This window comes from Theropithecus gelada, chromosome 19 (genome assembly GCF_003255815.1).
Source record: "Theropithecus gelada isolate Dixy chromosome 19, Tgel_1.0, whole genome shotgun sequence".
Lineage (NCBI taxonomy): Eukaryota > Metazoa > Chordata > Mammalia > Primates > Cercopithecidae > Theropithecus > Theropithecus gelada.
In genome coordinates this window covers 34479666-34497720 of record NC_037687.1, presented here as the reverse complement: position 1 = coordinate 34497720, position 18055 = coordinate 34479666, and the positions used below count along the sequence as shown (strand labels likewise).

The following is an 18055-nucleotide window of genomic DNA, read 5'->3' as shown; positions in this document are numbered from 1 at the left end:
GTCTCTACTAAAAAATACAAAAAACTAGCCGGGCGAAGTGGCGGGCGCCTGTAGTCCCAGCTACTCGGGAGGCTGAGGCAGGAGAATGGCGTGAACCCGGGAGGCGGAGCTTGCAGTGAGCTGAGATCCGGCCACTGCACTCCAGCCTGGGCGACAGAGCGAGACTCCGTCTCAAAAAAAAAAAAAAAAAAAAAAAAAGAATGAAGAGGGGAAGGTCAAAGTGAAGTGTCTCGGGCAAAGGCATCAAGACAAGTCAAACAGGACAGGTTCCTGGTGCAATTTAAACACAGACCTGGTGCAATTTAAACACAGACCTGATGACATGCCTTTTCCCAAGTGCCATTCATGTAGGCCAGGCCCTTTCTGATCCCATCTTGCTGAGGCTGGAGTCATGAACATCCTGTGAAGAACAGAGGACACTTCCCCTAGTCCTAGTTGAGCAACTACATGAGACCAGGATGATGTAAGTCCTAAGGGAAAGACAGGACACGTGAGCAACTAACACTGGCCCAGAAGAACTGGGCACAAAAAAGAACAAGGAAAGTTAAAGAAGTTAAGTTTGTATAAATTCAAGTTAGTGTTGTAACTTTAGGATGCTAAATGTAATTCCCATGGTAACTATTTAAAAAAAAGAGCTACATAAAGTATACAAAGAACTGGACATGGTGACTCACGCCTATAATCCCAGCACTTTGGGAGGCTGAGGTTGCTGGATCAACTGAGGTCAGGAGTTTGGGACCAGCATGGCCAACATGGTGAAACCCTGTCTCTACTAAAAATACAAAAATTAGCTGGGTGTGGTGGTGTGTGTTTGTAATCCCAGGAGGGATTACTCAGGAGGCTGAGGCAGGAGAATCGCTTGAACATGGGAGGCAGAGGTTGCAGTGAGCCAAGATCGCCCCACTGCACTCCAGCCTGGGCGACAGAGCAAGACTCCATTAAGAGAAACAAAGAAAGAAAGAAAGAAAAAGTACACAAAGGAAATGACAAGGAATTAAAAAGTTTCAGTACAAAAAAAAAAAAAAAAAAAAAAAGTGAGCCGAACACAAAAGAAGCAGTAATGTAGGCAATTAGGATCAAAAAAGCTATAAGGCTATAAGACATGGGGAAAACAAAGAGCAAAATGATAGAAGTCAACCCGTCCTTATCAGTGATTACCTTAAACGTAAATGCCTTAAACTCTCTAAACTTTTAGCTTAAACTCTGCCAAAAGACAAAGATTGGCAGAATGGGTTAAAATGAAAACAACCCATGATCCAACTTTATGATGTCTACAAGAGATTCGCTTTAGATCCAAAGATATAAATAAGGTGGAAGTGACAGGCTACAAAAAGATATTCCATGCAAATAGCAAGCAAAAAAGAGTAAGAATGGCTACACTAATATCATACAATAGAGACTTTAAATCAAAAAGGGTAACAAGAGATATAAAAGGATATTATATACTAATAAAAAAGGTCAATAGAGCAAGAGGACATAACATTTATAAACACTTATGCACCTAATAATAGACCACCAAAACACATGAGGTAAAAATGGACAGAACTGAAGGGAGAAATGGATGGTTCTACAATAACAGTTAAATACATCGATACCTGACTCTCAGCAGTGGACAGAAGAATCAGAGAGAAGTGAGAAAACAGAGGACCTAAACAACCAACTAGCTCTAACAAATATATAAAAAGTATTCTACCCAACAACAACAGAATACACATTCCCTTCATGTGTACCTAGAACATTCTCTAGGACAGACCATAAATTAAGCCTCATTTGATTTAGAAAGACACACATCATACAAAGTACCTTCTCCAACCACAGTGGGATGAGGTTGGGAACTCTTAATAGAAGGAAACTAAAAAATTTACAAATCTGTAGAAATACAATACTGAACAACCAGTGGGGCCATGAAGAAATCAGAAGGGAAATAAATTGGAGATACAGTAAAAGCAGTACTAAAGGGGAAATTTATAGCTATAAACCTTAAAAAGATGAAAGATCTCAACTCAACAATCTATTTTTACAACTTAAGGGATTATAAAAAGAGGAACAAACTAAAACCAAAGCTGGCAGGAAAAAAATAATAAAGACTAAAGCCTAGATAAATAAAATACAGAAGAGAAAAACAATAGAAAAAAAAAAATCAACAAAACCAAAAGGTGTTTCTTTGAAAAGGTTATCAAAATTGACAAACCTGGCCAGGTGCAGTGGCTCATGCCTGTAATTCCAGCACTTTGGGAGGCCGAGGCAGCGGGTGGATCACCTGAGGTCAGGAGTTCAAGACCAGCCTGGCCAAGGTGGTGAAACCCTGTCTCTATTAAAAATACAAAAATTAGCCAGGTATGATGGCATGTTCCTGTAACCCCAGCTACTCGGGAGGTCAAGGCAGGAGAATTGCTTGAATCCAGGAAGTGGAGGTTGCAGTAAGCCAAGATCATACCACTGCACTCTAGCCTGGGTGTCAGAGCAAGACTCCATCTCAAAAAAAAAAAAAAAAAGACAAACCTTAAAGAAAAGCCCTTGACTTGATGGCTTCACAGATGAATTCTACCAATCATTTAATTGGCCGGGCGCGGTGGCTCACACCTGTAATCCCAGCTCTCAGGGAGGCAGAGGCGGGAGGATAGCTTGGGCCCAGGAGTTCGAGACCTGCCTGGGTAATATAGCGAGATCCCGTTCTCCACAAAAAGGAAAAAAAAAAAAAAAGACAATCATTTAATGAAGAACTAATACTTATCATTTTCAAATTCTCTCAAAAAACTGTAGCGTACACACTTCTAAACTCATTCTACATGGCCAGCATTACCCTGATTCCAATCCAAATGACACAAATATTGTGTAAGAAAACACAACTACAGACCAATATCCTTGATTATTAATGCAAAAACCATCAACCAAATATTAGCAAACTGAATTCAACAGCATATTAAAAGGATTATGCACTACCACCAGATAGAATTTATTCCTGGAATGCAAGGATGGTTCAACAAACAAAAACTGATCAAAGTGATGGCTTGCACCTGTAATCCCAGCTACTTGGGAGGCTGAGGCAGGAGGATCGCTTGAGGCCAGGAGCTTAAGACCAGCCTGTGTAACATAGCAAGACCTTATCTCTAAAAAAATTAAAACAATCATCTCAGCTGATGCACTAAAAGCATTAGACAATATGCAACACTTCTTCGTGAGGAAAACACTCAGTAAACCAGGAATAGGGGGAAATTAACTAAACATAATAAAATCCATATGCAAAAAAAACAAAAACAAAAATAAAACCCACAGCTAAAATTATACTTGACAATGAAAGACTGAAAGATTTTCCTCTAAGATTAACAACAAGATAAGGATGACTACTTTTAGCACTTCTGTTCAATGTAGCAATTAGGCAAGAAAAAGAAAGAAAAGGGACCAAAATGGGAAAAGAGGAGTAAAATTATCCCTACTCACAGATAATATACATGGAATACCATAAAGATTCCACGAAAAAACTGTTACAACTAATAAGCAAATTCAGCAAATAGAAGAATACAAATACAACATGCAAAAATCAGTTACGCTTCTATACACTAATGATGAACAATTTGAAAAGTAAACAATTCCACTTATATCAAAAAGAATAAAACATTAAAGATTAACTTAACCAAACAAGTAAAAGCCTTGTACACTAGAAACTACAAAATATTGCTAAAATGAATTAAATAAAACATTAATAAAAGAAAATATATCATATGCCTGTTCATGGACTAGAGGGCTCAATATTGTTAAGATGTCTATACTAGACAAAGTAATCTATAGAAAGTGCGATACCTATCGGCCGGGCGCGGTGGCTCAAGCCTGTAATCCCAGCACTTTGGGAGGCCGAGATGGGCGGATCACGAGGTCAGGAGATCGAGACCATCCTGGCGAACACGGTGAAACCCCATCTCTACTAAAAAATACAAAAAACTAGCCGGGCGAGGTGGCGGGCACCTGTAGTCCCAGCTACTCGGGAGGCTGAGGCAGGAGAATGGCATAGACCCGGGAGGCGGAGCTAGCAGTGAGCTGAGATCTGGCCACTGCACTCCAGCCCGGGGGACAGAGACAGACTCCGTCTCCAAAAAAAAAAAAAAAAAAAAAAAAATACAAAAAAAAACTAGCTGGGCGAGGTGGCAGGCGCCTGTAGTCCCAGCTACTAGGGAGGCTGAGGCAGGAGAATGGCATAAACCCGGGAGGCGGAGCTTGCAGTGAGCTGAGATCCGGCCACTGCACTCCAGCCTGGGCGACAGAGCAAGACTCTGTCTCAAAAAAAAAAAAAAAAAAAAAAAGTGCGATACCTATCAAAATCCAAATGACGTTACTTTGCAGAAATAAAAAAATCCATCCTAAAATTCATTTGAAATATTAAGAGACACAGAATAGCTAAAACAATTTTGAAAAGGATGAAAGTTGGAAGACTCACAGTTTGTAATTTCAAAACTTACTGCAAGGCTAGAGAAATTAAAACTGTGGTACTCCCATAAAGAAAGACATATAGATCAATGGACTAGAAGAGACCCCAGAAATAAACCCTCAAATATCTGGCCAAATGATTTTTGACCAGGAGAAAGAAGACAAATTTTCAACACATGATGCTAGGAAAACTGGGTATCTACATGTGAAAGAATGAAGTTGGTCCCTTACCTGACACCACATATAAAAATTAACTCAAAACAGATCAAAGAGCTGAATGTAAGCACTAAAACTGTAAAACTCTTAAAACAAGGAAAAAGCTTCATGACACTGGACTTGTTAATGATTCCTTGGATATGATATAAAAAGCATAGACAATAAAAGTAAAACAGTAAAACGGAATTTATCAAAATGAGAAACTTGTACATCAAAGGATCCTATCAACACACTAAAAATGTAACCCACAAAATAAGAGAAAACATTTGCAAATCACGTATCTGATAAGGGAATATCTAGAACACAGATAACTCTTAAAGCTCAATAAAAAATTATATTTAACACTTCTAATTACAATTAATAAAACCCAATTTAAAAATAGGCAAAGGACTTGAATAAAAACATCATTTGAAGATATACAAATAGCCAATCAGCACATGAACAGATGCTCAATATCAGTAATCTGCAAATCACAACCACAATGAGATATCACCTCACACCAATTTGGATGACTTATCAAAAAAAATCAGAAAATAACAAGTGATGGTGAGGGTGTGAAGAAACTAGAACCTTTGCTGCTTGTGGGAATGTAAAACGGTGCAGCTGCCATGAAAAACAATTCTGGTGGTTCCTTAAAAATTAAAAATAATTACCTTATGATCCAGAAATTCTGCTTTTGGGCCAATACCCAAAAGAATTGAAAGCAAGAACACAAATATGTATCTGAACACCCACGTTCACAGTAATATTATTCACAACAGCCAGAAGGTGACAACAACCTGTGTCCACTGATGAAGGAATGGATAAACTAATACATACAAAAGAGTATTATTCAGCCTTAAAAAGAAGCAATTCTGATACACATTACAACATGGATGAACCTTGAAGATATTATGCTAAGTGAAGTAAGCCAGACAGAAAAGAACAAATATTGTGTGATCCCACGCATATGAGGTACTTACGGTAGACAAATTCATACAGACCAAAAGCAAAATAGTGGTTGCCAGGGGATGGGAAGAGTTATTGCTTAATGAGTACAAAGTTTCAGTTTTATAAGATGAAAAAGTAGTACAGAAGGATGGTGGTGATAGTTGTACAACAATGTGAATGTACTAAATGCTGCTGAACTATATACTTGAAAATGATTAAAATAAGCCGGGCGCAGTGGCTCACGCCTGTAATCCCAGCACTTTGGGAGGCTGAGGCGGGTGGATCGCCTGAGGTCGGGAGTTCGAGACCAGCCTGATCAACATGGAGAAACCCCGTCTCTACTAAAAATACAAAATTAGCTGGGCCTGGTGGCACATGCCTATAATCCCAGCTACTAGGGAGGCTGAGGCAGGAGAATTGCTTGAACCTGGGAGGCGGAAGTTGCGGTGAGCCGAGATCGTGCCATTGCACTCCAGCCTGGGCAACAAGAGCGAAACTCTGCCTCAAAAAAAAAAAAAAATGATTAAAATAGTAAAGTTTGTTATATATATTTTACAATTAAAAACAAACAAAGAAGAACACCTTGGAGGAGGTTTTTATAAGAACAGTCTGTGTAGTGTCTCTGTGGTGCAATTCGTTAGAGTGTTCTGCTGTTAATGGAAAGGTTGGTGGTTCAAGAACGGTTTGTGTAAATAGTGACAATGTCAGTGACTGCATTTCATGTCACAGTCAAGCACAAATAAATGTCGGGTACATGAAGGGAGGGAAAACTGGATGCCATAGATCTAGAAAGTTACCAGACAGGGAGAAGGCAAGTCAGGTGGGATCTATTAGGCTTACTGTAAGATTTGGGTAAGGATTGATCCCAAATCCTTACCCAAGGTGCTTTTAGGCTGGGATGATAAGGGAAGTAGGCTTGCACTCAGTCCACAACATCTACCCAGGGAACTGGGGAAGGAGGCAGTGCCTATGGTCCAGATATGAGGACAGAGCTGCTCCTGAGGAAAAGGAGAAACACAGAGCCTGGTACAGGGCACAAGGGTGAGTATGAGGGCCTTACCCAGGGAGGACGTAAGTGCAAAGTTCTCCAGCATCACATCGAAGTACAGGTGTTTCTGAGCCTCATCAAGGAGATCCCATTCCTCCCAGGAGAAGTACACGGCCACATCTTCAAAGGTCACACTTCCCTAGCATAATAGGGATTGATGAAACCATGAACAGTCTCACTTTGGAAGACTCAAAATCCATGTCCTCATACATTCTCCTCCCAAGCTCCCTAAGTCAGAAGAGACACCAGACCTTGGTGTCATTGATCCCTGCTGTCTCTTCACATTCCCATTAGTCACTGTTTTCATTCTGTTTTCTACTCTGTATCCTGTCAACACTTGGGTTAGAGAAATCTCCCTCCTCTTATCCCAAACTCCAACTTCCTCACAATAGATGCCAAACTTCACAGAAATGAAGGAAACCTGCAGTTCCCTGAACCAGTTCAGTCTCACCTCCAAGGAGTTCCAAAAGCTGGTACTATCATAAACTTTCACTCCTTTACATTGGCTGCTCCAAATGGAAACACTGGCCTGGACTCAGCACCCTGAGCTCAGGGATTCTCTAGGGTTCCCAAACCAACAGCTGAGAGAATGGTAGGTGAGTCCCATTACACCACAAATCTAAAGAAAATATCTGTGTGGGGAGGGAAGGAGGGACATTCCAGACCAGTGAGGGGCTGAGATACCTCCACTTACCTGTGTAAGCTTGAAAAGTACCTCTGTAGCTATGGGAACCTGTGGAGACGCAGGCCTCAGAGGAATGTGATCATGGGAGTGCTCCATGGGCACAGACCTTCCCTGTACCCTTGCCTCGGCCGAGAGCCACGTAACTTTGGGTCGACCGTCTAACCTGTGCGCCTCAGTCCTTAGTGCTGCCTCTCACCAGTTGTGTGGCCTTGGAAAAAATATTCAACCTCCCTCTGCCTCAACGTCCTCATCCATCTCTAAAGTCTTTTCTTCCACTGAACAGCCTGCAGAGGATTTTTCAAATCCTAACTCAGATGGTGTCTCTCGTTTAAGCTCTCTATGGCTCCCACGGCCCTAAGAATAAAGGTAGATCTCTCTCAAACTTTGTTCCCTGCAGTAACAATGTGGAGCCCAGGTTCCTGAATGCCCCCTTCTCGGTCGCCCATCCAAGCTCTGCAAGCGCCGGTCCTGTCCCTTGTCCCCCTGCCCACCACATCGGATGTCAGAAACAGGGGCCCCACCCACGAGCCTCAGTGTCCCCGACCCTGTGCTACAGAAACGTGAGCTGGTGCCCCTCACTTGGGACTTAAGAATCGCGGCCGGGGGAGGTCCGGAGATCGCAGTGCTCACCGGAGCCGGGTCCCTCAGTGCGGTCGCCATCCGAGTCTGTGGGCGGAGCTGGACCCGGAGCTGCGGGCGACTTGGGGGGGGGGACACGAGCACCGCTATCCCCAGGCAGGGCTCGCGGGCGGCTCTGCCCCCGACCCTCAGGCCTGACTCTCGCGCCTTCACGGTCCGTCACTTCGATGCCGAAGAGGCACACCAAGGAGGCTGACGGATAGAACGGACCGGAGGGCAGCCAAAATGACCGCTGCGAACACGCCAGAAGTCCCGCCCCGAGGGGCACGCCACACGGAAATGCCCCTGTCTTGGATTTTCATTGGATCAAAGTACTGCCGCTCGACGCAAAGCTTTCTGGGAAATGTAGTCTCCCCAAGGCTGCGGCAGACGGCGCCTTGTGTGCAGACTGCTGGGAGCGCTAGGAAACTGAGTCTGCCGCCCTCCAGGGCGACTGAGGGGCTTCGGTGTTTGAGGTCTTAAGTAGGCTGACACTTGAACAACACAGGTTTCAGCTGTGCGGGTCCATTTACACGTAGGCTTTTTTTTTTTTTTTCTCCCAATAAACGTTACTTCGAGTGTGCTCCTTTAGCTCCCCCACCTCTTGCCCCAGAGACAAGATCAGCCCCTCCTCATTCTCTTGCCTAGCGTGAAGAACACAAGGATGAAGACCTTTATGATGATACACTTCCACTTAATGATTAGTAAATGTATCTTCCGTTCCATATTCTTTTATTTTCCTTTTTTTATTGGGTGAAATGTCAACGAGCCTCTTATAATTTTCCTGATACCCTTTCTCTAGTCTGTTTTAGTATAAGTATAGTTCTTACACTAAAATATATATAATGCATATATCATACAAAATGTGTAATCATATATATATGTGTTATGCGTATATCATGCATATATACAAAATGTTAATCGATTGGGAGTTTATGTAATTCATAAGGCTTCTGGGCAACTTCATAAGGCTTCCGGGCAACAGTCGGCTATTAGTAGTTAAGGTCTAGGGGAGTCAAAAGTAATACGAGGATTTTCAATTCCGCGGGGGTCGGTGTCAGCTGTATATCAGTCTCTAGTGTAGAGGATCACTTCAGTATTTAGACATCATTTCAGATTCCATGCAGCCCACCCCAGCAGATGTCCACTGGTAGCTGGAAGTGAAAAAAATGTTATCTTATTGCTCTTCAAATGCATGCAGCCTGAAGTGTTAAAGTCACTTTTTGTAGGTTTTGTCAGGGACAAAAGACGCCAGACAGGGCTATGACGGGAAGATAGTGGAGGGATAGTGGGCAGCCCTGAATCCAATGGACAAGGAAAGTTCCCTGCTTCTGGTGCCCCCAGAAAACGCTCTCCTGCCTGCAAAGTCAGTTTTGTTCATAAAACATGAAGCTTTAATACATGAATGTTCATTTTCTTTGTATAATCAAAATATTTAATTTTTTTTTTTTGAGACAGGGTCTCATTGTTGTCCAGGCTGGTGTACAGCAGAACAATCATAGCTCATTGCAGCCTCAACCTCCTGGGCTCAAGTGATCCTCCGGCCTCAGCCTCTCGAGTAGCTGGGACTACAAGCACACCACCACACCCGGCTAATTAAAAAAAATTATTGTAGGAATGGGGTCTCCCTATAGGGCCCAGGCTAGTCTCAAACTCCTAGGGCCATGCAATCTTCTTGCCTCAGCCTCCCAAACTGCTGAGATTACAAGCGTGAGTCACCTTGCCCAGCCAAAAGTTTTTAATGCATAAAATATCAAATTATGATCATTATTTTAAACAGGGCCTCACTCTGTCGCCCAGAAAGTTTATATTATTTTAAGGTACATATATGCACATTGTTAAATGTACACATATACATTTATATATACTAGATCAAATTTTACATTTCACAATAAAAATGATCCTTTAGGACAAATTAATACCAATAAAATAAAATTAAATTAAAAATTATAAAATGATTTTATCAAATATATAATGTATTTCTTTACACATTTACTATAAAAATTTATAAGTGGAATGACTACTATTGTACATCTGGTTAGATCTCACAATGGGCTTGTCATTGTTTTTAGGAAAAAGGTTAGAGTTCTCGGCTGGGCCTATATTACACAACCAACCATTACATATTGCTTCACCTCCTACCATGTATCTCCTCTACATTCCACACATGCTGGATTTCTTCAGAACCCTGAAAGCTGTGTGTGCATTCACATGCAGGGATCTTTCCAGGTTACTTTTTTCCTACCTGAGACTGCTGAATCCTATTATGCTCTAAAAATTCATACTTTCAGGTAACCAACTGAAAAACTAGTGAAAAATGACACAACTCGTCAGCCACGATGGCTCACACTTGTAATCCCAGCACTTTGGGAGGCCAAGGTGGGCGAATCACCTGAGGTGAGGAGTTCAAGAACAGCCTGGCCAACGTGGTGAAACCCCGTCTCTACTAAAAATTCCAAAATTAGCCAGGGGTGGTGGCGGGCACCTGTAATCCCAGTTACTCGGGAAGCTGAGGCAGGAGAATCAGAATCACTTGAACTTGGGAAGTGAAGGTTGCAGTGAGTTGAGATCGCGCCACTGCATTCCAGCCTAGGTGACAGAGCGAGACTCTGTCTCCAACAACAAAAAAAAAGGACACAACTCTTTATGTCCAAATTCAATGTTTCCATCCATTGCACGTACTCAAAACTTCCCAGTACTCCTCATGAGGTAATGAAGCACAATTAGCTGAAGTAAGTTTTGTATAATCATATAAAATTTTCAGGGCTGGACTTGGTGGCTCATGCCTGTAATCCCAGCACTTTGGGAGGCTGAGGCAGGCGGATCGCAAGGTCAAGAGATCAAGACTATCCTTGCCAACATGGTGAAACCCTGTCTCTACTAAAAAATACAAAAATTACCTGGGCATGGTGGCGCATGCCTGTAGTCCCAGCTACTCGGGAGGCTGAGGCAGAAGAATCGCTTGAACCCAGGAGGTGTAGGTTGCAGTGAGCCGAGATCATGCCACAGCACTCCAGCCTAGTGACAGTGCAAGACTCCGTCTCAAAAGAAAAAAAAAAAAAGAAACATCTTGATTAAAAACCGAAATGGGCAAAGACTTTAGGTTTATATACCTCACCAGAGAAGATACGCAGATGACAAATAAGTGTATGAAAAGATAATCCCTGTCATATGTCATCAGGGAAGTGAAAATTAAAACAGCAGTGAGATACCACTACACATCCATTAGAATGAACAACCTCTGACAATTGCAAATGGTTGAGAAAATGTACAGCAACAGGAGCTCTCATTGCGGATGGAATGCAAAGTTGTACAGCCACTTTGAAATGGACTTTGGTGGTTTCTTACAAAACTAAACACACTTTTACCATACAATGTGGTAACCATATTTTTCAGAATTTATCCATATGAATGGAAAATTTATGTCCACACAAAAACCTGTACATGTATGTTTATAGCAGTTTTATCCAAAATTGGCATACCTGGAAGCAACAAAAATGTCCTTGAGTAAGTGAATGGATTAGAAACTGTAGTATATCTAGACAATGGAACATTACTCAATGCTGAAGGTAAATGAATCAAGACATGAAAAAACATGGAGGTACCTTGTATGCATACCACTAAATGAAAGAAGCCAATCTGAAAAGGCAATATGCTGTATGATTCCAATTAATGACATTTGAGAAAAGGTAAAAGAATGAAAGAGCAAAAAGATCAGTGGTTGCTGGGGGTTTAGAAGGGTAGGAGGGATGAATTTGCGGAGCACAGAGGATTAGCAGGGCGATGAAACTATTTTATATGACACTCTAATAGTGGACACGTGTCATTGTACCTTTGTCCAAACACAGAATGTACAACACTAAGAGTGAACCCTAATGTAAAGTAGGGACTTTGGGTGATAATGATGTGTCAGTGTAGGTTTACAATTGTTACAAATGTGCCACTCCGGTTGGGGTTGGCGGGAGGAGGAGGGGACGGCTATGCATATGTAGGTGTGCAGGGAGTATATGGATATCTCTTTACCTTTCCCTTAATTTTACTGCAAACCTAAAAGTGCTCTTAAAAACTTAGTAATAGACCGGGCGTGGTGGCTCAAGCCTGTAATCCCAGCACTTTGGGAGGCCGAGACGGGCGGATCACGAGGTCAGGAGATCGAGACCATCCTGGCTAACACGGTGAAATCCCGTCTCTACCAAAAAATACAAAAACTTAGCCGGGCGAGGTGGCGGGCGCCTGTAGTCCCAGCTACTAGGGAGGCTGAGGCAGGAGAATGGCGCGAACCCGGGACGCGGAGCTTGCAGTGAGCTGAGATCCGGCCACTGCACTCCAGCCCGGGCGACAGAGCGAGACTCCGTCTCAAAAAAAAAAAAAAAAACAAAAACAAAAAACAAAAAACAAACAAAAACTTAGTAATAAAAAAAGATTGTGTCAGCACCATAAGGCAGGGTGGGAAAAAAGATAAATTTCAAAAAAAAAAAAAAAAATTGTGGCTGCCTCAGAGTCATATTCTGCGTCCTCTTGAAAGATAGTTGGGGATCAAAATTTTCCCTGCAGGTGAAGCCACAAGTGGCATACCTTGTAAACCCTTTTATGCGGAGGAATAAGTGTCCAAATAACAAGTATTTCACAGGATAGCAGTCAATGACCTGGCAGTGTAATCAACGGCAAGGAAGAATATGTTTGAGAAGATAGCTGACAAGGAGGTCTGAGATAATGACATGTAAATGGATATACGGGTAATTGTGCACACTGGGGAGATTTTTTATGGTATAAAAACCATCACCAGCCACTCTTGAATTGTGCTTTGACCACATGATTTGTTTCACTTCCAGGCAAGCTCCTGCTTTTTCGACATTGTACTGGCTATTTCTTTTCCATAGCACATTTTCCCTGTGTTTACAAATCACTCTCTCTCTCTGCTCTGCTTAAATACATGCTCAAATATTATCTCCACTACAAGGACAACCCTGACCTATTTCCTATAGAAATTCTACCTACTTCACATGTTTGTTATTACTTGGTGCTGATATTCTGGTATTTTCCATAGAATCTGTCTCTTAATAACTTAGTGTATGTTTTCCAATATTTTCTTTATTTCCAGACCACATCTCTCAATTTGAATAAAGACTACTTGAGAATACATTTCTTTGTAGGTTGTTCACTGCTGTAAATACAAATCTAGAAGAGCCTGTGAACCAGATAAGATGTTGAGTAATGCTTTCCCTCAACTCTTCCACCTTTGTACTCTCTTTTTACTCTTTCCTTACAAGTTTGTTATTTGTCACCATTCATATGAATGAAAAAATGTCACACTTTGTAGAAATAAGAATTTAGGCCAGGTGTGGTGGTTCACACCTGTAATCCCAGCACTTTGGGAGGCCGAGGTGGGTGGATCACCTGAGGTCAGGAGTTCAAAACCAGCCTGGCCAACATGGCGAAACTCTTGTCTCCACTAAACATACAAAAATTAGCCAGGCATGGTGGTGGGCGCCTGTAATACCAGCTACTCGGGGGGCTGAGGCAGGAGAATTGTTTGAACCTGGGAGGTGGAGGTTGCGGTGAGCCGAGATCGCGCCATTGCACTCCAGCCTGGGCGACAGAGCGAGACTTCGTCTCAAAAAAAAAAAAAAAGAATTTCATGGGAGCCAAGATTCTAGCATAGCCAAGGGTTCAACTTACATGTTTCATGTCTTAGAACTGTTTCCTCTATCGACCTTTATTTTTTCTCATTTCACAGATAATTTTCTCTTTTAGGTATGATATCATTCTAAATGGATAACTCCAGTAATTAATGTTAATAATTTTCTATAATTTTCTAACTTCAAAAAAATATTTTTTAGAGATTGTCTCCAATCCTCTTGGAAACACTGTCACTGCAATTACAGGCGGAAGAATAAAATTACCATCATTTCCCAGCAAGGAGATGAGGTCATGGAATCCCAAGCCTTATTCTCAGAGTTCAGATGCCCATGCCAAAAACTGATGCTACTTTCCTAGTAGCAAATACCATTTGGTAAGTAACCACTATTTCTATATAATGTCATATTCTTCAAAAAGTAGACTATATCTTGGAGAATCCAGTAAGAAATGTTATATAAAAAATTGTAATTTAGAGGTTTGGAATACAAATACTCAGAAGGAACATACTATGAGGTACCCAGCAGCATAGACTACCTCATGCATTTGCTTTAGTGCCCCTAGAATCTCTATTTCATGTTTTCTCTTATAACCTATGTTTTCTCTTATTAGCCTCCATTTCATCCCTGACCAAATACTCTGAACTTCACACAATCACTCAAAGAGTTTATTTGCCTGTGAAGTGAAGAGCAATAAGACAAATTGTTTTACTCACAACTACTGAGTGGACATTTGGCATCTCTGTAGCAATTAATTGGAAATAAACATTTTTGCTTTTTAAAAAATCATGATTTCAAAATAGAATCTGTAGGGGTATTTTACTAAAGATTCTGAGACACCTGCAAGACCAAACATTCTTTCTAGTTTAGTTTAAGAAAAATATTTGTAAAAAGTTGTAAGTTACAAATAGATAATCCTGAATATAAGGACTCTGAGGCTATAATTGTTAGGCAGATTTGAAAGCATGTTTTTTTTTTTGTTTTGTTTTTGATGGAGTTTTGCTCGTCGCCCAGGCTGGAATGTAATGGCACAATCTCTGCTCACTGCAACCTCTGCCTCCCAGATTCAAGCGATTCGCCTGCCTAATGTATTTTTAGTAGACACAGGGTTTCGCCATGTTGGCCAGGCTGGTCTGGAACTCCTGTCCTCAAATGATCCGCCTGCCTCCGCCTTCTGAAGGGCTGGGATTATAGGTGTGAGCCACTGCTGCTGGCTGAAAGTATCTTTTATAAGTATATAGCAATGTAATTATCAGTATTTTGCTATGTCCTATGTTGAAGTAGCTCAGGTAATTCTGAATCAGTTTAAGTATTTAGTGTGTCATCTAGACATCATAAGATGGCTTATTCTGGCAAAATTTACTCTGGTCACATACACTGTCTGATAAATAGCTAGTTTCCTAAAGACTGTGATTTTCTTTTTTCTTTTTTTTTTTTTGAGACGGAGTCTTGCTCTGTCGCCCAGGCTGGAGTGCAGTGGCAGGATCTTGGCTCACTGCAAGCTCCGCCTTCCGGGTTCAAGCCATTGTCCTGCCTCAGCCTCCGAGTAGCTGGGACTACAGGCGCCTGCCACCATGCCCGGCTAATTTTTTGTGTTTTTTGTAGAGACGGGGTTTCACTGTGTTAACCAGGGTGGTCTCGATCTCCTGACCTCATGATCCACCCGCCTCAGACTCCCAAAGTGCTGAGATTACAGGCGTAAGCCACCACGCCTGGCCTAAATAATGTAATGTTCTTAAGTTAAATCTGAACTGTGCTCCCACAGTACCTCTGTACCAGAAAACCTTGAGCCTTTTTGAAAACTTGAAGTTTGTAAGAGGCTTAGTGTTAAGCGTAATTTTAGGATCTGCAGACTCCTAGTCTTTTTCTCCAATTAATACAATCTTTGTTAATCTCACAAGTTAATTTGGCATGCTTGTATATGGCTTACATTTATTTTATACATTTTGATATTAATTTCATTTCTTTCCTTTTCATTAGTCTCTTATTGTGCTTCATCAACCTAATTGTTGTTGTTCTATTTTTTTTCAATTTTTACAGTGCTAATTTACTACTGTTTTAAACAAATCCATGCATATGTGGCATATTATCCTCTCTGAATCACTTACTCTATAATTTAGACTGAGATCACTATTGTTAATTTTCTCAGGAACAATTTTATTCATTTTCAAATATACTAGGAACTCCGTCGCTAATCTGTTTGTGGTAATTGCTCAATTGTCTTCCACAGCTCTTTAAACCAATCCCAAAAGGCCAGGCATGGTGGTTCACGCCTGTAATTCCAGCACTTGGGGAGGTCGAGGCAGCCAGATCACCTGAGGTCAGAAGTTCAAGACCAGCCTGACCAACATGGAGAAACCCTGTCTCTACTAAAAATACAAAATTAGCTGGGCGTGGTGGCGCATGCCTGTGGAATCCCAGCGACTCGGAAGGCTGAGACAGAAGAATTGCTTGAACCCGGGAGGCGGAGGTTGCAGTGAGCTCAGATCATGCCATGGCACTCCAGCCTGGGCAACAAGAGTGAAACTCTGTCTCGAAAACCAAAAACAAAACAAAACAAAAAACACAAAATCCCATTTATGATTATGAAATTCAAAATGATCAAGGCTATTAATATGTTATCCCACATACCAGAACTGTTGTTTTCAGTTCACCAGTAAGTATTTTCCCTCCAAAATTTGATGTCTTTTATTATTATTTTTTGAGACAGTCTCCCTCTATAGCCCAGGCTAGAGTGCAGTAGTGCAATCTTGGCTCACTGCCACCTCTGCCTCCTGGGTTCAAGCGATTCTCCTGCCTTAGCTTCCTGAGTAACTGGGATTACAGGTGTGCGCCTCCACACTGAGCTAAAGTCTCCAATCTCATCTAAATTATCTAAGTCCGGTACGGATGGAGCTCTAGGTATAATCTCATCTTGGGGCACAATTCTTGTGTTGTTGGGGGGGCTCACTGGACATTGTTGGTGAGACCCCAGACCCAGCCAGTATCCAGGTTCTTAACACCATCGAAGAATTCAGTGACGAGTCACAATGAAGCAAAGGCAAGGAGCTTTTATTGTGAAGCAAAAGTATACACAAGAGAGAAGTGTGGGAGTGCTCCTGAGAGCAAGTCATGCAAAATGAAGTTTGGGTTTCTAATTGTATGGGTGTTCCTCTAATCGGGGTAATCGTTAGGTATTCTGGGAAAGGAGGGAATTTCAGGGACCCCCGATTACCACCCCTCCTCCCTTATTTGCATTTGACTGGAAGAGTCATGGACATGTCACCCTGACTGGGGTTCTGGCAGTTTTCTCTTTCGTTTTGGGTTTTCTATTATCCCATGCTTTCTTTGCCTAGTTCCTGTTTTAGCTGTTGTTTGGGTTTTTTCTTTTTTTTTTCAGCCGCACCAAAACCAGGGTGTTGAGATTTTCCATCCTCCTGTGACCACCCAGTGCTATTCCTGTCTCGTCTGGATCCGTAAAACTAGAAAACTAGTTATCTGCTCCCAAACAAAAGGGTGGGAAAGACCTAGGGTAATAGTTATATGTATATGCATTGTTTCAAAAAGGGAGGAAATGGAAGGAGGGAAAACAAACAAATGGAACCACCAATCCCAAGAAAATTTGAAATCTACTTTGGCAAATGCCACTGGGAGTCAAGACATGGGAATATCACGTGGTTCAGGACTCTGCCCAATGGACTCTCCTCTGCTCTGAGTCATCCTTCCTTTCTCATGAAAGGCAGCAAGGGCTTGCACCTGTTTCTGCAGCCAGTCCCATGTATAGAATATTACACCCTTTAACTTCACACTTTACATGTCTACACCCTTTAACTTCATACTTTCAAGGTTCCTTTAGACCCAAGGTGAGCATTTTCACTTGCATAAAATTTTCAAGAATTTTGTGAGTCTCCTGTATGTCACTGAAATTCATACCATTAGAAAAGAGGTTTATGCAGATTATTCCCCCTAGGGAATTCCCTACCTATATTTTTGGCTTTTGCTGAGATGACTGATAAATAGTTTAAACTTCTTACAAATTGTTTGTATTGAGGGGATCTACAAGTCATGTTTAATCTCTTCAAAGAAATGAGTGTTCTAATGTATGTTTTGATCTCGGTAATAGCAAACATCCTTGCCTATCTCTCTAAAACATGCTTTCCTGAAAATGAATCTCTTAATTTCAATTTTTTTTTTTTTTCCAATTCAGATGAGCTGAGAATTTCCCAAATCATCAAATCTTGGGTCTTTTCTGTTTCGCAATTCTTCCCTGTATGTATCTCTTTTCCAATATATTTTACTATAATCAGTAAGAAACATGGCCACACCTTCAAAACCTCTGCTTAAAAATGTTCTCAGCTGGCCAGGCGCGGTGGCTCAAGCCTGTAATCCCAGCACTTTGGGAGGCTGAGACGGGAGGATCACGAGGTCAGGAGATCGAGACCATCCTGGCTAACACGATGAAACCCCGTCTCTACTAAAAAATACAAAAAAATAGCCGGGCGAGGTGGCAGGCACCTATAG

At 41.6% G+C, this 18055-nt stretch overlaps 1 protein-coding gene across 6 annotated transcripts in view; it reads right to left on the bottom strand.

Annotated features, from left to right (window-relative positions):
- LOC112613111 (zinc finger protein 211) overlaps positions 1 to 8198 on the bottom strand; it is a 21665-nt gene extending 13467 nt beyond the window's left edge. Inside the window, exons 1-4 of one of the 6 annotated variants that reach the window (XM_025368336.1) lie at positions 8125 to 8173; positions 7311 to 7349; positions 6629 to 6755; positions 315 to 470 (exon numbers count right to left, since the gene is read on the bottom strand). In XM_025368336.1, coding sequence (XP_025224121.1) covers positions 315 to 470; positions 6629 to 6662 — 190 coding nt within the window. In that variant the 5' untranslated portion in view covers positions 6663 to 6755; positions 7311 to 7349; positions 8125 to 8173. Of the gene's footprint in view, positions 1 to 314; positions 471 to 6628; positions 6756 to 7310; positions 7350 to 7931 lie in introns of all 6 variants that reach the window. The other 5 variants (XM_025368333.1, XM_025368334.1, XM_025368335.1 and 2 more) reach the window with 5 other exon arrangements.
- Positions 8199 to 18055: the final 9857 nt, after the last annotated feature.